At 48.3% G+C, this 19,779-nt stretch overlaps 2 protein-coding genes across 2 annotated transcripts in view; both read right to left on the bottom strand.

Annotated features, from left to right (window-relative positions):
* Nucleotides 1–10,448, bottom strand: part of LOC149327083 (uncharacterized) — a 40,299-nt gene extending 29,851 nt beyond the window's left edge. The window contains exons 1-3 of the mRNA XM_089564780.1: nt 10,199–10,448; nt 9,926–10,152; nt 6,959–7,104 (exon numbers count right to left, since the gene is read on the bottom strand). Coding sequence (XP_089420906.1) covers nt 6,959–7,104; nt 9,926–10,152; nt 10,199–10,448 — 623 coding nt within the window. The remainder of the gene's footprint in view (nt 1–6,958; nt 7,105–9,925; nt 10,153–10,198) is intronic.
* Nucleotides 10,401–19,779, bottom strand: part of LOC149327081 (uncharacterized) — a 31,679-nt gene continuing 22,300 nt past the window's right edge. The window contains exons 4-6 of the mRNA XM_089562863.1: nt 19,272–19,687; nt 17,577–17,637; nt 10,401–10,451 (exon numbers count right to left, since the gene is read on the bottom strand). Coding sequence (XP_089418989.1) covers nt 19,304–19,687 — 384 coding nt within the window. The 3' untranslated portion in view covers nt 10,401–10,451; nt 17,577–17,637; nt 19,272–19,303. The remainder of the gene's footprint in view (nt 10,452–17,576; nt 17,638–19,271; nt 19,688–19,779) is intronic.

Below are 19,779 nucleotides of genomic sequence, written 5' to 3'. Positions count from 1 at the left end.
AGCGAAATATACCATCAAATCTACAGCCCCGATACATATGACAAACACTAATTTTTTGTTCGTTCTGCATTGCATTTTTAGGGCAGTAGTAGAATTCTGTCCTCGTTTCCAATATCACTTTACTCCGAGGCTCACGCTTTACTAGCAAAGGGCCAGCAGCCAGTGACAGATGCCAATACCACCCTATAAGGAAACACTCGAGCGAAAAAAAAAACAACCCAAAAAATATGAAGCCGCCAATTATCCCAAGCGAAGGAAGTGTTCTTACTAATCTCACGTGGAGCTACGATTGGTGAGGTTCTGAATTCGCGCTGCTGCATAGGTCGTTGGCTCATGCCAGTTGCAGTTGTGGTGAGGGTCCCATCCCATGTCACACTCAACGCCGTTCAGAATAAACCAACTGATTACCCTGTTCTTAGCCCTCCCCTAAAAGAGAGGAAATAAAACCAAGGAACATAATGAGCCGCAGAAGGCGAGTTGCTTCCGTCGGACACCCATCAGTTAGAAGCCTAGGAGCGCTACTCTTTCAGGCTGGCGCCCGTCTGTCAGGAACATAGTGGATACCTAGTGTTCTGCTTGCGTGTTGTGGCATACACGCTTGCCTCATTTCCTCTGCCATCCTGCCGTAAGCCTGTGTGAACGCCACTAGCGTGTACGCGCGAGCCACCGGGCAGATGAGAAGGGCAGACGTGCCTGTGCTACCGTTTCTGGCTGCAACTACAACGCTGCCGCTATCACGCTGGGCTCAATCTTGTGCTTGTGGCCGCGTACGTTTCACGCAGTTGCGTGCACTGGAACTTGTGCTCAGCGTTCAGGTTATGCGTAGACGTGGAATCGAAAATGGCCGCAGCATGCTTTGTTCGCTAGAGGCTCGGAGGTTTCGTCAGTAGCAGGTTTCGGCCCGCGTATTGCTATTACGAGGATCCTTTTGATTCACAGGGGACCTGATAAATGTTTTATTGGTGCTGTCTGTGCTCTATCTTACAATTAGTCCTTGTAATTGCCGCCGCAACTGCTTCTGCGTTCAGGTCTAAATGTTGATGGAGTTTGTTACTATTCCCTTTCGTACACACGACCATTATTCTGGTGGCTAATTTTCATGGTGCGTATAGGTAACAACAAAATACGGTTATTTCAGAGCACACTTTTGCATCCAGCGCATGCCAGATGACTCGTAGAGCGATATTCCGGCGCGTGACACGTAATTTTCCGCGTTGTTTGGCACGCTAATATTGCCACGCGCCTAACGCGCCAGGCGGCCTCCGCGCTGAGTCGAAAACGACGACGAAGCGGTGGTGGGCTCTCGAGGCGCCCTTGTTCTTTTCTGTGTCCTGGAACCTGGCTGTACACTTCAAAGAAGGCTCCCACTCTTGGGTTCTTCTCGACACCTACCTTCACGGCTCCTCTGGTCGTGACAATACTTTTGTCACTCAGTATAAGCACATGCCGTCTATGAGGATGTCACGTGCAGGAGGTCACCCGGGGTCAGCGCTCGGCGAAGCATGCAGAGCTAACACATGACCCTTGGCACGCGTTGTCACCGAGCTCTCTCTCATAGATTTCATTTTTAATTATACTAGCGTTAACGACTGTACCGTCCTCTCAAGTAAAAAAACATGACCAATGATGCCATTTTGTTTCCAGTGGTACGCACGACCCGTCCTGCTGATGCAGGAGGAGCGTCATTTTCAGGGCTCTGACATTTTGAGTGTTTGTCGCAGCCAGGAGAGGGGATGGCATATACATTTTCAGTGAAGAGTGTTGCAAAGCAAAGCAATCTTCTGCAGAGCCACCCATTTAGCACCGAGCAAGAAATAAGCAGCGTACGCCGCAGTTATATCCCTCAGCTATTTCTCCGACTGGACACTCTACCACCGTGGCGCTAAAGAGGCGCCAGAAGGTACGCGCGCGGTATTTTTTATGAGTAGGTCGAGATACCTGGGTCAGTTTGCTGTCTCGGAAGGGCACACGCCCCTTCTTGGCGGTGTCCTTGATGCTCAGGGCTTCAAGGCAGCGGCCCACCACCAGCAAGGAAACAGTTTATGTGGCCGGCCTCACGCAGCCGCGGCCCTCCAGTGTGCAACCCTTGGCGGCTTCTCTGAAGAAGCCCGGTCCACAAAGGTGAACACACTGACGTCCCCTGTCGGCGGGTCATCGTTGCCGGGTGCTGATGATGTCACAAGCCGCACTGTTATCACTAAGTGGGTCCTGCTGACCCTGCTTCCCGCGGCGCTTCTGCGACAGTCTGGTTCCTCCTTGTGACGCACATGATGCGACACGCTTCGTCCGCTGAATGCACGTGGACCTCGACATGGCCCCGCACGAACACTCGCTTGAGGGCGCCCTCCCCAAGCTTGTGCTGCGCGCGGCGCTTCCCTGGCTCCTTCTTTGCCTCCCGGTACGGTAGCAGGAGACCGTAGACGCCATCGTTGTACACTTCGAAAGACGAGATCCAAAGCATATCCTGCACGAAGAATGCCTCGGTCGAAATCCCGCACTCCTCCACAACGCACTTTACAGCACAGCCCCGCTCAGGTTTGCACCGGCATGTAGAGGAGATCGCAGGACTCTGCTCCTCTCGCGACATGAAGTGTCACCCCCAGAACCAACCGTTATTTTGCGGGTGAGGAGCGGTTATCTTTTGTAGAACCTCTCCCCTCGGCTTCCGCTTTCCCGCGCTGCCCCTACGATCGCATCGTGCCAACACCCTGTAAAGATGATCGTGCTCCTTCCATGGAAATGTCAGCGAAGAAGAGGTCGCGACCACGCGCTTGTGTAACGATACTTTGGGAGCCAGGGAGCTGTTGTGATGCAAGGACGGCGCCAGCGTTGGTGTGTGCCCCCGTGCTTACTGTCGCGCGAAGTTGACAGCTACGGAAGCCCTTTCCATGCCCAGTTTCATTTTGCTTCTTCTGGCTTACCTGACGAGTGCGTCTCGCCATGTGACAGGCTGCACCTTTACTACCACGTGTAGCGAAGAAGGAATGGGTACAGGCGCGTCAGCGAACGACGTGTCGTGAGCTTTAGTGAGTCGCGAAAAGACTCATCATTAATCGTCAACCACGAAAAAGTACGGTCTGCACTCGTCTCGACATCAAGAAAGCGAGCATGTTTATGCACTCAAGGCATGCGGTATTCATCACAGAATGAACAAAACTCGGATCCCTTTCTGCCCTTCATGTTTTTTTTGTAATATTTCTAATTAAATGGGGGAGGATAATTAAACATTGAAACTGAATTTTCTTTACGGCGCCATTCAGTGCCTCTTCGGAAAATTTCATGACAGAAGAGGAGTGCTTCACATCAAAAAAAAAAAAAAGAAACGCGTATGCAGCAAAGGGTGCACGTGCGGCCAATGAAGCTTGGATGCGTGAACATGACCCCATAGATCGGCCTCGTGGTGGTAGGCTGCCATGCACCACGGCTGGAATGTCCTGGTGTGGCAAGAATCCGTCACGGCTGTCATTTCATGCCCTGCCGCTGACTGCTTTAGTAGTTATGCGACATGATGTCGCGTGGCTAAAATGGGTCACCCAGCGACTGTACCAAACAGTCGCTAGCAAATTGTTAGGGTCCTTACACGCTATCGCCCCCATCTGTAATTAACCTCGATATAAAGCTTCTTGTACCCTAGCCGTTGCGGGCTGGGCAACATTATTTTTCTTTATTTCTTAAGCGAAGCATATTACTAGAGCTACACTACAGCCCGTCGAGCGCGGCGGTGGAGCTACCATTGACCTTTAGCGTGACCACGTGACACCACGTGATAACATGACGTCACAGCAGAGGAGAGATGGGCTGCCGGCTCGCGCGGTCGGCCGCGGAGGTGGAGGCTTCACATCAGAGGCGTGGCGGCTGACCACGCGACAACATGACGTCACAGCAGAGGAGAGATGGGCTGCCGGCTCGCGCGGTCGGCCTCGGCGGTGGAGGCTCCACATCAGAGGCGCTGCAGCTGACCACGTGACGCTACAGCAGCGGTATAAAGCTGAGCTTGCCTCGCTCTCCGGGCACTTACGAGGCGGTCAGGTGTTGGGATGCCGCCTAGAAGCAGGGCTGATTTGAACGAGAAGCGAAAGCTTCAGCGCGCCACAGAGACCGATGAAGAGCGGGATGAACGTCAACCAAGGAAAGCCATGTATTACCAAGCCTAGCCATCAATATGCTTCGCATCTAACTAGGCTTAACCTTAGCTAAGCCTCAGCCACTTTTTTTCTCTGCACCCGGAACAATCGTATGTTCAGGGCGCATGGTGACCCATGAGCGATAGGGGTGAGTAGATAACAAGAAATGTTTTGTAACAAAATAATGGGGTTGTGGATACAAACTGTTGGAGGCTCAACGAAAAGAAGTTATTGCACAGTACTACTGCACTGAAGCTCCGGCTACATTTACGACCGCCACGCACAATATGTCGACGACAAAAATGTTGTCCGTTGGTGTAGATTTTCTTGCTGCTTAAGTAAGAAGCCAACTGTAAGTCAAAATTTTAGGCTCAAAGTCTTTGAGTCTCGTGGCTTGTATCATCTGGTGAAACATAAAAAACCGTATTTCATTTACCAATTGTAATTGGTCAGCGAAGAAATAGAGGACGCCTCAGACTTTGGCTTACTGCTACCAACTTCTGTTTTTTCTAAGTTTCATCCTACTGTAGTTAAAAAAAAAAAACCTCCATTGTAAGAACAGTAGCAAAAAGTTGAGATGCAATGCTTGAAATATATTTATAATATTATTTGATAGTTATGATAGAAACAATAACGTTTAGAACATATTAGAATACTGCTTGTTTTGAACTTTAATGTTTGCGCTACAACAAACAACATTTTCTTTTAACTTATGTTATTACAATAACATCTGACCTAGGGAAGTAGCACAATTTTCACTTCATTCGTGGAACTAATGTATATGGTAGAACATGTAACGTTATTCGTTAATTTTTAGCATTAACATAACGTTCATATGCAACATTAGCGCAAATTACATAAAAATTATATAGCATTAAAGTTAGCAACTACCTAGGCGGTGGTACCAGTCGACTGTATTCGTTGACCCATCACGGTGCGAATTGTGCTGGAAACATACTTTATGGATTACCTAACAATTCTGCAGCAACGTTGGCGTAATGTATAGCGTCACCAGAAATCTCCCCTGCCGCAAAAACCTCGCTTTTCTATCCCATATATTTTTACAAGTATTAGGAGGAGTGCCAACGTAAGTCCCCTGTATATAAAGTAAACAACCTTGGAAAAGCTAATATCCTAAGAAATGGGGCAGCGAAATGCCGTATAAATTACAACAGAAGAGAAGTTAGACTAGGAAACTTGACATAAGAGTTCCGGCTTTTAAGAATCCAGGCCATCATTGACAACGCCGAGGTCATGTGGGGGTCTCGAGAATAAAATCACCGAAAGGTTCGAATTTGTTCAATAAGTGTACTTTCGCGCTGGCTGCGCCTCGTGTTCCTTACATGGGTCTGCAAGCGAATAGGTCAGAGTGCATCAATACGGAATTTCGGGCAGTTTGCGGAAGCTCTAATGGAAAACGGTGGGAAGGAAAATCTGTTAACATATCAAAATACAAGGACCGGTGCGAGACGAAGCGAAACACACGAGTGTCCTTGTGTTCACTACAGCAGCGTCAAGAAAAGCAGACAATACCGTGCTTTGTTCAAAATACACCACTCATATGCTCAAATAAGTTCACACAGCTTTCGACCAAGCAGGTTTTAACCAACGCCACTCAAGCAGCGGATAAGCGGCTGACAATTAAGCAGGTGACCCATGCTGAAATCTCTAGTCGAGTCCAGACTATAAGGAATATAGCTGGATGGAAGGTGCTCTGGAATCTGTTCTTGCATGCTACTGAACTGAAATTAATGCTCTCAGACACGAATTAGCTTCATCATCTAGTGCCTCTACACTTGATGACACTAGTGCTGAAATGGCTGTCGGAATTCACTGCTACTACAGCGATGCAGCAGGCGCGCTAAAACAGCGGTGCAGCAAAGTTTCAGGTACTCCAGAACGTTCCTAACCCTGGCGAATATTTCAGACGCGTTTTTCAACTTGTAAATCAACCGAGGATGGCGCGCGATAGTTTATGAGCGGCGCGTCCTCAGGGGCGCCAGGAGACCTTCCAGACAGGCGAACGCCAGTGAAAGCTGCAGTAGTCGAATACATCCCTTTCAAAGGAGGCACTAACGATCGCGGTTCTGCATGCCGATTTTTGGTCGAACGTGAAGCGGAGAGCCAGGGGATCTAGTCTTAATTTGAGCTTGTTGGTAACAGCGTCTAAAAAAAAAAAGTAGTGTGGATAGACAAGGACGAACCCAGTGCCAGCGCCAGTGGTGTTGCCTTTCGCGCTGCTTCTTTTTATTACGCAGTCAGACTGTGCTCGGACGTTAACACACGCAGTAACAGAGAGCTGTAATTTGTAATATTTCAAAATGATACACACTATAAAAACAGAAGCTTCATTCAGCAGGTGACAAAACACTTCATGCTCGGCTACCAAAGCTGACGCAGTAAGCAACACTCGAGCTCAACGCTCTTCACAGCTTGCACAAAGGATGTGCCTCACTACTTCCTTCGACGAAGCCTCACCAAAAGTTGCCAGCATTCTCCAAAATGCTCGACGCGAGCGGTGGCAATACTTTAAAAGAAAAGTTTTGCTACGGATCTGAAGAACTAATAATTACCTTCAATACTTCCATAACAGCGCCTTACAATTCTCCAGTATTGAAATTTTTTTAACGTTGATTACAGACTAGTTTTCGACCAGCAGTATAGCGTCTAATATTGCAACTACTCGAATCACGACAAGACCACGTGTACGTTAACGACTTCAACACGAACAACTTCTGCTACCAAAGAAGTGAGGGTAAACTATACCCGAATACGTGACAATACTTGCAAGCACGCTTCCCGAGCACCCAGGCAGCCCGGAGTGCAGAACCCACCTTGTGGAACCAGCAACACTTTTGCTTTTGGAGCGCGGTGATGCTTGTAGATGTAGTAACAGTCGTCTCGTCAGAGATAGCAAAGGCAAAGGACGGAGCCCCGCCCAACCGTGGCCGAATACGCACGTATACCTTGAGCGCGGCGGCTGCAAAGGAATTAAGTGTTTCTCACTCACAGCATGGCAGAAAAGCATGGCGAAACGAGGCAACAACACATATATGCGAGAAGGCAGACATACGTTCAAGAGACAGACGACAACGAAAAGAGACGCCCATATCATCTTGCAGATACTCTCTCTTGAGGAAGTTATGACTTTTGTAGAATACGCGAGTTTCCGCAAGAAAGAAACAGTGTAATATTGGCGGACGTTGTCGCTAGAAATTTTAAACTACTGAAATGTTATGAAAGGCGAATTTATACTTGATGACCAAATTTAAAAGTGGTGGAACTTGGTATGTGGGACGACGGAGTGGAGGGCTTCGGATTAGTTTAACTTGGGGTTCTTTAAAGTGCACTGGCATTGCACGGACATCGCATCATCACCAGCGCACTCATGATGGTGGTGATGATGACATCGGACAGAACTCAATCGTTTTTGCATTTAACTCCGTCGAAATGCGGCCGTCGTGGCCGAAACTCTGTCCGGTGGACTTTACCCGCAGCTGAATGGAGAATACACTGCGCTGGGTGCCAATGGAAAGCTAACCTTACCTCTGCTGAAGTGAAACTCATATAAAGTATACAAAACCATGCATAGGAGGCACAATATAAAATCGAAGTGAGACGTGCGGAGTAGTTTGCTTCAAATAATTATGTTTGTAACGTAGCGCTGCCCAGATCTGGTAAATTATATCGTATTCATGTAAGGGTGGGTAGATTTTATACGATGCAGCCATATACAATCAAACCTACAGACCCGATTCATATGACAAACAATGTAATTTTTTTTTTGCCTTGCATTGCGTTTTTAGGGCAGTAGCAGAATTCTGCCATCGTTTCCAACATTACTATGCTCCGAGGCTCACGCTTTCCTAGCAAAGGCCAAGCAGCCAGTGACAGATACCAAGCCCACCCTATAGGAAAACACCCGAGCGAAAAAAAAACGACAAAAAAAATGAAGCTGCCAAATACCCAAAGCGAAGTGTTCTTACTAATCTGACCTGTAGCTACGATTGATGAGGTTCTGAATTCGTGCTGCTGCATAGGTCGTTGGCTCATGACAGTTGCAGTTGTGGTGAGGGTCCCATCCCATGTCACACTTAACGCCGTTTAAAATAAACAAACTGACTACCCGCCTCCCCCCTACCGAAGAAAAAAAAGGAAAAAAAAAACAAGGCCAGAATGAGCAGCAGAAGGCGAGTTGTTTCCGTCGGACACCCATCAGTTAGAAGCCTAAGTGCGCTACTCTTTCAGGCTGGCGCCCGTCTGTCAGGAACATAGCAGAGACCTAGTGGTCTGCTTGCGTGTCGCGGCATGCACGCTTACCTCATTTCCTCTGCAAGCCTCCGGCAAGCGTCTACACGCGAGCCACCAGGCAGCGGAGACGGGCACACCTGCTTGTACTCCCGTTTCTGGTTGCACTTGAACTCGCGATCAGCGTTCGGGTTGTGCCTAGATGTGGAAGCACAAATGACACCAGCATGCTTCGTCCACTAGAGGCTCGGAGGTTTCGTCAGTAGCACGTTTCGGCCGGCATACTACTATACGAGTATCCTATTGATTTACAAGTGACCTAATTAATGTTTTATTGGTGTTGTACTTGTTCTATCTTACAATTAGTCCTTGTAATTGCCGCCGCAACTGCTTCTGCGTTGAGTTCTATATGCCACTGGAGTATGTTCTTATTCCCTATTCTACACACGACAGTAAATGTGGGGACTTGTTTTCCCGGTGCGTACAGGTAACAACCAAATACGACAATTTTAGACCGGACGTTTGTATGCTGGGCGCGTGCCAAGAAGATCCGAAGAGTGATATCCCGAAGCGTTACACGCAATTGTCCCCGTTGTTTGGCACGTTTAATACTTTTATCACTCAGTATCACCACATGTCGGCTATGAAGAAAGGTAACTCGATTTTTATAACTGCTGAATGTGAAGGTGAGGACTGGGAAGAGTCCACGAATTGAGTTGAGGTCATTGGGGGAACAGAAAACTTTTGAAAATTGAGGTTCAGGGCGAGAGAGAGTGAAGAGTTTAATGGGGACGATTAGGGGGAAAGAAAAATATAAGAGAATTTCCCCCGTCTGAACAGTACTGCTATGATTTGAACCTGCATTTTCTTCGCAGCTGTACGTAAGCATACGTAACAGCCCCCCCCCCCCCCCCCCCCCCCCCGCCCTACTGGCTGCGGCAAACACTGAAAACGTCAAACAGAACTCTACAAATAAGTGCATAGTCCTCGGGGGTGCTCCACTAGGGGGATTTTCTCTGAAATGGGCACTAAAGCAACCTTAACTCATCCCCACTACATCTCTGGACTTCTAGCATTTCGTTCGTGATGAAGGACACCCGGGGTCAGTGCTCGGTGAAGCATGTTCAGCTAACACATGACCCTCGGCACGCGTAGTCACCGTGGTCTCTCTTATAGATTTTATTTTTAATTATACTTGCGTTAACGACTGTAGCGTCATCTCGAGTAAAAAAGCTTACCAACGATGACACTTTGTTTCCAGTGGAACCCACCGCCCGTCCTGCTCACACAGGAGCAGCGCGATTTAAGGGCTCTGTGACATTGAGTGTTTGTCGCAGCCAGAAGAGGGGCTGCATATACATTTCCAGTGAATAGTGTTGCAAAGCAGAGCAATCTTCTGCACAGTCCCCCATTTAGCCCCGAGCAAAAAATAAGTAGCGTGCGTCGCAATTATATCCCTCAGCTATTTCGCCGACTGGACACTCTACCACCGTGTCGCTAAAAAGGCGCCGGAAAGTACGCGCGCGATATTTCTTTTGGGTCGGTCGATGTACCTGGGTCAGTTTGCTGTCTCGGAAGGGCACAGGCCCCTTCTTGGCGGTGTCCTTGCTGCTCATGGCTTCAAGGCAGCGGCCAAGCACCACCAAGGAGGCGTTTATGTGGCTGGCCTCACGCAGCCGCGGACCGCCAGTGGCAGCTTTTGGCGGCTTCTCTGAAGAAGCCCGGTCCACAAACGGGAACACACTGACGTCCCCTTTCGGTGGGTAATCGTTGCCGGGTGCTGATGATTGTCACAAGCCGCACTGTTATCACTAAGTGGCTCTTGCAGAGCCTCGTTTGAAGCGGCGCTTCGGCGATAGTCTGGTTCCTCCTGGCGACGCACACGATGCGATACGCTTCGTCCGCTGAGTGCACGGGGACCTCGACAAGGCCCAGCAAGGACACTCGCTTGAGGGCGTCCTCCCGAAGCTTAAGCTGCGCGCGGTGCATGCCTGGCTCCCTCTTTGTCTCCCGGTGCGGTGGCACGAGATCGTAGATGCCGTCGTTGTACACTTCGAAGGACGAGATCCAAAGCATGGCCTGCGTGAAGAATGCCTTGGTTGAAATTCTGCCCTCCTCTATAACGCGCATTACAACGCAGCACCGCTCAGGTTCGGGCCGGCGTGTCGACGAGATCGCGCGACTCTGCTCCACTGGCGGCACGAAGTGTCGCCACAGAGCCAAACGTGATTATGCGGGTGAGGAACAGATAACCTTTGTAGCGCCTCTCCCCTTGGCGTCTGCTCTCCTGCGCTGCCACTACGATCGCGTCCTGCCAACACCCTCTAAAGATGATCGTGCTCCTTTCAGGAAAATGGCGCGAAGAAGAGGTCGCGACCATGCGCATGTGTAATGCGACTTTGGGAGCCAGGAAATCTGCAGTGGTGCAAAGACGGTGCCGGCAGTGGTGTGTGCGGCCGTGTTACTGCCACGCGAATTAGGTAGCTACGCAAGACCTTTCCTTGCCCACTTTCAGTTTTCTTCTTCTGGCTCCCGTGACGGGTGCGTCTCCCCATGTGACAGACTGCACCTTTACTGCCATGTGTAGCGAAGAAGCAAGGGTAGAAGCGCATAATCGAACGACGCGATGTGAGCATGACTCAATCGCGAAAGCTTTTGCATATTAGGAGTGCCATAAAAAATTTCGCAGACAGTTAATACTGCTAACGCGTAAGTATGCAAAAGCATAACTGTACCTAGGTGCATTAACACATATCTGATTTTCAACTAGCCGAAATTTCCGCTTTAATACCAACACACACACGTGCGCGTATGATACAACATGGGACGCTGTACGACGAACGGAAGCATCGACATTTTCATATGAAAATTAGTATTTGAGGAAACGAAATGGCGCAGTAACTGTCTGAAATCTCGGCAGACCCGTCAGCCGTGCCTTTAGAAAATGGTAGAGAGTCTGGGGAAGCATGTAATTCGGTTCGAATTCCCTGTCGCTAGCTAGCTTCCAACATGACTACCAAATGTAAGATATATGCAAAGAGAAATCGCATGACAGAACACTGAGCGCAATGCGTCAGTTGGTTGCGTTAAAATCTAGATAACAATGAAGATGGGAAAACTCGCAGTACATTGAGGTCGGCCAGTGGGGAGATCATACACACGAATGAAATGTATATGATTGCCTGAAATGGCGGTGCTGAGCTTACTATGTGCGTCCTACGGCCGCTCGATGACGTCGCCTTATTTTGCCATAGCTGTTATTGTCTGTACTATCAATGAGTACACACACTAACACTCGCTGCCAATTTTCTCTTCATGGGACTAGTCGTGTTTCCGCATTAAAACTAATTCGGTGCGTTTTTGAGAGCAACTGCGGGCCAACTGCGCAACGTTGTAAGATATGGTTGTGAATATATAGATGGTAATAGTCCAACCTTCCGATGGGTTCCAAAAACTTGGTTTAAAAGTTTGCCGTGCGCTCGCGCCGAGTACTTAAGACTGCCATAGAACACCAATGGGGAGCGTTTTTTTTTTTTTTGACAATACATAGCAGAAACGCACAAGTTTCGTTTATTGGAGGTTAACGTCCCAAAGCGACTAAGACTATGAGGGACGCCGTAGTGAAGAGCTACGGAAATTTCGACCACCTGGGGTTCTTTAACGTGCACTGACATCGCACTATACACGGGCCTCCAAAATTTCGCCTCCATCGAAATTCTGCCGCCGCGGCCGGGATCCAACCCGCGTCTTTCGGGTCAGCAGCCGAGCGCCACAACCACTGAGTCACCGCGGCGGGGCTGGAAAACCAGTGTCCCGAAGTGTCCCGAAGGGGATGTGCTTAAATATATTAAAGCGATAACAGAAAGGAGACCTTGTCGCAGTAAAGCTCGCTTTGTCATAGACCGTGAGCGAAAAATACACGAAAAATACCCGTAGAAGCAAGTTAGGCGGCCCACCTTTATATGGCAGGTGGGCCAGCTATAGGTCACGTAACTTCGTGGCGTCATGACAACCAGCCCACCAGATTGTTAACGAGTTGCCCACCGTGGTAGGCTGCTGCTAGATTAATGCTTGACCTCCAGAGGTTGCTCGGGAGGAGCAACCTGGGTCGCACAAGCATCATCTGTGGCAACACTTGGTATCGCTTAACAGCTGCACTACAGCGCCACGAGAGGTATGATCAGTACCAGGGATACTTGCATGTAAAGCTTAGAACGACTAATAGAGCATATATGGGCATCAGCCCATAACACTATCGCGCCATACACTTATGGCGAAGCTTAAGTGCCCCCTTAAATCTTTTAGTGCCATGCTGAAATGTTATATGCGCAAAAATAGCATTCATGGACCATCGAACAGGTGTGTGTGCGTAGCATTTTTTCGCTTCACTGCCTCATGCAGTTAAATCTTTTGTTCATTTACTTTTTTAACAGTCACTGAAACCAAGAAAAATATAGGGGAATTTATTAAATGGTCTAGTGAGTTGTGTAATAATTTTCTAGAGAAAATTGTGCAGAAAGTAGAAAAAAGAATGCCGTGCCGCCGGGACATCCAAACTCAGACGGAAGTAAAATATGGTGCCCTAGGAACTCAGCTTGAGCGACAGCTGTCGTAACTTCTACTTTCGAGTGTATTTATGCCACACATAACCTAAACGAGCACATTTACCGCTGCAACGCCGCGACCATGTTGGGACTGGCTAAGCATCGGTTGCGAGACCGCGCATATTTGACAGGCAGCGAGTGTCACCAAAACTTCCCTCCTGGCTGACTGCAAATCAAACTCTTGTGACCGGTACATATGTGCGTAAATTCTCATTTTTCACTAATGGTAGACGGAGCATCTACGCGCAGGCGCAGAAGGGAGGCGTTTATGACACACTTTTTTTTTATTTATTTATTATACCTCAAATGCCCCAGTTGGGGTATTACATGAGGGGTGGGCTTATTACAGGCGTTATGTTATTCTTTCGATGAATGACTTGAAGCGGTCTGGATGGATGTGGCGAACTGCTTCGGCAGGAAGGTGATTCCAGTCCTTTGCTGTCTGAACGAAAAAAGCGTTCAGATGCGCAGTGGTATGTGCTGATGGCGGGTAGACTGCTTTGCCGTGGTTAAGGCGGTGAGAGGCTCGATGTGCAGGGACGATGACACAGCTTCCAAGTGATGAGTGGTAAAACTTGTGAAAAAGGCATAGTCTGGCTATTTTACGTCGCGAATCGAGGGATGGAAGATTAGATTGCAACTTCATATTAGTGACACTTGAATGATAGGAGTAGTTCGAATGAATGAATCTTGCTGCACGATTTTGAATGGATTCGAGGGCGAGAGAAAGATTTGTCTGATGAGGGTCCCAAACTGCACATGCGTACTCCAATTTGGGACGGACGAGTGTTATGTAGGTAAGCTGTTTTATAGAAGGAGGTGCTAGACGCAGGTTACGACGTAGAAAACCGAGCACGCGGTTGGCGTCTTTAGTAATGTTAGAAATGTGGGAAGCCCAGTTCAGGGAATTAGAAATGGTGACACCAAGGTATTTATAAGATTCAACAGCGGAAATTACAGAGCCAGAGATATAATAATTTGGTGAAACAAAGGACTGCCTGCGATGAAATGTAATTAACGATGTTTTATTAGTGTTTAAAGACATGAGCCATTTGTTGCACCAAGATTCGATGTAGTCCAGGTCTGCTTGCAATATTTCGGGATCGCTGGTGTTAGTGATAGGCCGGTAGATTACGCAGTCATCTGCAAACAATCGCATGTTAGAAGTGATACCAGTAGGCAAGTCATTAATGTAGATTAAGAAAAGCAAAGGGCCGAGTACTGTGCCTTGTGGCACACCAGAAACAACAGGGTGCAAGGGGGAGGAGTGTCCATTAGCATGTACGAACTGTTGACGGTTAGTGAGGAAGCTTCGTATCCAATCAAGAATGAGAGGGTTAAGGTTCAGTCGTGAAAGTTTAAGAAAAAGCCGTCTATGGGGAACTTTGTCGAAAGCTTTCTCAAAATCTAAAAATAATGCATCCACTGGTATGTTAAGGTCTAGGTTAGTACTAACGTCATTAATGAAGAGAGCTAGTTGAGTGTCACATGACATACCTTTTCGGAAACCGTGCTGACAAGGATGAAAGAAATTTACTGATATAAGGAAATTGACGATGTGAGAGTAAATTACATGTTCCATTAACTTCGAACAAATGCTTGTGAGGGATATGGGACGATAGCTCTTGCATGAAGATGGCAAACCCTTTTTTGGTACTGGAATCACCTTGCCTACCTTCCAGTCCTGTGGCACCACTCCAGATGATAATGATTGCTGAAATATGTACGAGAGTATTAGGCTTGTAATATTTTTTGTGTTCTTGAGTAGTTTGGAGTTGATCCCGTCGACACCGGCTGAGGATGAGACCTTAAGGTTGTCTATTAAATTCTCGATGCCAATAGCGTCAAAGGTAACGGCAGGCATGACTGGGTGATTGTATTGCGGGAAATCTGGGAGGTTATCATCAGGCTCATTAGTAAATACGGATGAAAATACGGAATTTAGAGCTTGAGGCACTGCCGGATCAGGAATAGGATTGTTGTGTTCGTCCAGAAGAGATAAGGGATTGGATTGGGTTGGGTTAATAATTTTCCAGAATTGTCTAGGATTTGTGAGTAGCATATTAGGCAATGTATTTGAATAGAAGGCGCGCTTAGTTCTAGTGATCAGTGATTGAAGCGTTTTGTCAGTGGTGTAGTATTTTTCCCAAGCGGAAGGGGTGTTTAAGCGTTTAGCTGTTCGATATTGTCGTTTCTTTTTGTTGCTTAGGCGCTTTAATGTAGTGTTGAACCAGGGGGACATTGATCTTTCGGTTACGGTTATAGTAGGAACATGTGCATCGATGAGTTCGTGCATTTTGTGCTTGAAAAGCGACCAGTTGGTTTCAATGGAACGAGTGGTGAAATCTTCTAGATACGACGTGCTAAACTCAGATAACTTATTTAATTTTGCGTAATCCCCTTTATGATAAAGTGTTAGTTTCTTCTTAGCTTTTTTGGTATGAGGTAGCTGGCAGTAGATCGAGGCTTGTATTATTTTGTGATCACTAATGCCACGTAGATACGTAAGGGAAGATATGTTGTCGGGGTGGGAAGTGAGCACTAAGTCTAGTATGTTCGCGGAATGGTTATCTTCTCTAGTAGGGATGGAAACAAGCTGGGATAACCCGAATGTAAGGCATGCATTGACGAAATCGCTTTCGGCGTTATTTTTAGCTGTTGTTAATGTGACGTCAGACCATGTGATAGCAGGAAAGTTAAAATCACCAAACAGGAAAATGGAGGCTTGGCGGTATGACGATGTTAAAAAGTGAACGGCGTTGTAGAAGTGTTCAGAAAACGAGGGATCTGCGTCTGGGGCTCGATAGAAGGTTCCGATAATAATGGGTGGGTATGAGATGTTGCATATTACAAACACGGCTTCTAAAGAAGAAGTGATGTTAATTAGAGTGCAGTGGAGGGAGTGGTGGGTAGCTATGAGTACACCACCGCCGCGCCTATTTTCGCGATCACGCCGGAAGATATTGAATTCGGGAAGAAATGAAAGAATTTCTGTGTCGTGGATGGTTGAGTTTAACCATGTTTCGGTTAATATGATAAGCTTGCTTTCCGTCGTGCCGATTAGGCTACGAAGTGTGTCGTAAACTTCTTATGTTAGTGTACAGAAATGATACGGCATTCGTATTATGAGTCGTGCTGGTGTTGCGGTCTAGCTACGGGGTTATTGGCACGACTTTCTGCATAGTATGGTTAAATATGTACGCTTTGTTGTTGATAATGAGTTTGTTATGACGCAGCTTAAATGTTTTCGGTTGTGCCTTTCCATATTCGACGAGATGTTTCCGTGCGGTACGGGTTTTCAGTGAGTAGTCCTGGCTTATGCGGTAGTCCGTGTTCTTCAGCTTGTTTGCGTTTGAAAGTATCTGTTCTTTAGTTTTGAAGCGTGCGAATTTTACTACAATAGGCCTAGTTTTGTTAGAATCAAATTTTCCCAGCCGGTGCGCCCGTTCGATGTCCGTAAGTGTAATTTCAATGTTCAGTTTAGTACTACAGAAATTTACGACTGAGTCCTCAGACTCCGACCACGTTTCTTGTTCTTCATCGGTTAGTCCAAAGAACAAAAGGTTAGAACGACGTGCCCTGTCCTCCTGATCGTCAAGCCTGCTTGTTATGGATGATATTTCATGCGCGTTCTCCTCAACGAGCGCCTGGATGTTTTCGACTTGAGATTTTAGTGCTGGTATTGAAGAAAACTCGCTTTCAATATTGGATAGCCTCTGCCTGATTTCGTCAAGTACTTCATCGTTCCGGGAGAGTTTAGTTTTTATCGATTTCATTTCGTTTAGTATAGAGGTTTGCCCTTCTCGGATTTGATTGAGAGCCGCCATTATGTCATCAGACGCTTCAGTTGAGGATGTACGCGTGTTAGGGCCGGGATTCAGTTCTACGTCGCCAGCTAGTGCTAGCAATTCGAACAATACATGTGCACAGTCGCGAACAATATCAATGCAACAACAGGGGCTCGGTAGCACTAACAAAGCAGAATAGCGCGTACGCCGTGCGTACAGAGAATGATGGTTAATTACCTGAAAGGTGAGAAGATTGCCGGTGTAAGACGACCGCATTGCAGTTGTGCTGCCGAGCCCACTGAAGGGTGCGATGGAATGGGGGGCGTTTTTAAAGGGTCTGGGTGATGTCGCTCTCGATGCGGAGGGCGGGTTGTGACAGGCGGATGGCGACAAGCTCGGCGTCGATGTGTCCAAGAGCGCCACGGGGCAGCGGTGCAAGGAACTCTGTCCGCTGGATGGTTCGAATGACGGACTGCATGACGAGGCAGGAACTTCCGCACGGGCAGCGCACCGATCAGTCCATGGCGCAGAAGCAGCAACACCGAAACCGCCGGTATCGCTCGGTGCTGGCGATAGGGCCAGAAAAAGCACCTGAAAGGTGAGAAGATTGCCGGTGTAAGACGACCGCATTGCAGTTGTGCTGCCGAGCCCACCTCGGATGACACACCTGGAAGACACACCTCGAGCTGAAGCATGCGCGAGATCGAGGTTGAAATAATCCAGCATGTGACTTCTGCCAGTCGCCGACCTCAATTCTCGCAATGAGGTTGAGGTTGATTCAAGGCTGACATTGACCTCGCGCGGCTACCTACCTGCTTCTCTTCGTTATCTCTTCCAGGCGCTTCCTCCGCACCACCCGCGAGCTCCACATCACTGCGAAGAAGAGAGAGCACACGCCGTTGGCACGCAGACACGCGGACGCTGCCACGTACCAAATACTGAAGGGACTTTAGGCAGCGCTAGAGTAGAGTACGCGTGCTTATGACACGACGCTTATGTAAGGGACATTTGGCGTGTCACGTGCTATGGCGGACGCAACGAAAACTGCAGCATAGTGTCGCCATATTATATTTAGAAGGGAAACATTTTTTTCTCAAGAAACCGACGCTTGTCTTCGGGCTCGGAGCGGCAGAATCATCACTCTAAATACAAAAAAAATGAAGCAAATTTATCGCTCATGGCTTTCGCGGTCTGTGAGACGAGGCACAATGAAAGCCCGATACGTCATTAATGAACACTGAACAACCAAGTTGTAACGACAAATTCCCTGCGAGCGAGGGATCCTGTTTCGAAATCCGCCGCCATATTGGAAAAGCTGCGTACTTAAGAGTCGCGCACGCTAAACTCGGAAAATGGAGTACGTAATGCGAGCGTACGTTATGGCTACATCTGAAGTAGCGTATGGCGTTTGCGCGCTTTAAAGCACGCCATACAATAATTTCATATGCCCACTTTATGCCGGCACTACATTCCAAAGCATCAGAACGTCACCTCTGCACTTATTGCATCCTTGGCACCGCTACGACCACCTACTGAGATGGAGAATACCGGAAGTACTGCATTTATGATAATGAGCACACGCTTCCCATTCATCACAGGATACAGGGAATGACCGTTGAAGGCGCCAAGCAGCAACGCGAATGGCAATGGAGGTCAAATTTAAACGGCTCGTCGCTTGCCAAGAAGGTCCCACATTGTTTTGAATTTTTCAAGTCTGTAACTCACTTTCGAGTTCACGGAAGAGACAGGGAAAGATTCCAGAAAGGTCTCGCAGAAAAAGGCTGTGTTCATTTCTTTTCCAGCAATTAAATGCTGATGCAGTCAAATAAGGCAGCAAGTGACCGGAAGGTTTGTGCCTGAGCTTGGAAACGGGATCCATACAGTGGTAGGCGCTGTGTTTAGCTGATTCGTTTTGGTTCAGACAACGTTTTCTCTGTGTTGTGCACGGCGCAGCTAAATGTGTGCATATTTTATGAGCCAGAGGTGTTAAGGCGCAAAACACTGGGCGAGATTAGAAAATTATGTGATCTAAAATACCAACAGTCTCTCAGGAGTATGGTCTTGAGAGCTGCGAAGGTACAAGGACTGCTCTCCATTAGGAACGAAGCTCCAGCAATCCACGCGCTTATAAATTAAGGGTGCGCAAATAAACAAAATCCTTACACGGCTCCACGGCATAAATCGTTCACAAAGACCCACGAGACCACCTGGCGTCGCTTGCAAACCAATTCCCACCATAATAACCCGGTGGCACTTTCACTCATGTACCCCGGGGTATACTTCCACAAATATAACCACTCCGGCGAGAGAGGCACACTAGACGATATCCTCGTGAACTATCCTGTGGACCCACCTCCCCCGGACCGCTATCAGCTCCTAACTTCCGAGCAGCGGTAGGCTGTGCTGCTCAGCTCCGACCCGGAGATGCGACTCCGGGCAGTGAAGCGAGCCAACGAGGTAGCCGTAAGCCACGGTCTGAGGGCCATCCAGCGGCACCAGGGCCTCACCTTGAACCACTGTTTGCCGGTGAATAAATGTTTTACAATCCAATGCGGTTAGACGGGTCGCAGAGGGTGCTATGCTGGCGAGCTCCGGCTCCAGCTCTGCGATCGTCGCAAAGAGCTCCTCCGTTTCGGCTGGGTTTAATGGGCCGTTGCCTGCGTCGCCTTGCCGAGGCGGGGAGGTGGGGGTCTGGGCCGTTGGCGTCGCCTCCCTTCCCGTGGGTGAACCAACCCTCGATGAGGCGGCGAGCAGCCCTGCGGCAGCGTTCCTGGCGGGACATCAGCGGCACCAGCGACGCCCCGCTCAATGATGTGGGCGAGAATTTGAGCGCGTTCACTGACTCCTCGAATGTTGATGAAGCAGGCGAGATGTTCGTGAGCAGGGCCACTTTTGCACACGTCGCAAAGCACGGCTGGGTGAGCTGCACACACACGGGAAGCGGTAACCCGATGATTCATTGTACCACCCACCTCGACCAAATTAATATGAATTTAAATTAAGGTGAAAGGTAGG

This window comes from Amblyomma mixtum, chromosome 10 (assembly GCF_055824585.1).
Source record: "Amblyomma mixtum isolate Tamu chromosome 10, ASM5582458v1, whole genome shotgun sequence".
NCBI lineage: Eukaryota > Metazoa > Arthropoda > Arachnida > Ixodida > Ixodidae > Amblyomma > Amblyomma mixtum.
Note: the sequence above shows the minus strand (reverse complement) of the source record. Positions and strands in the feature narration are given on the sequence as shown.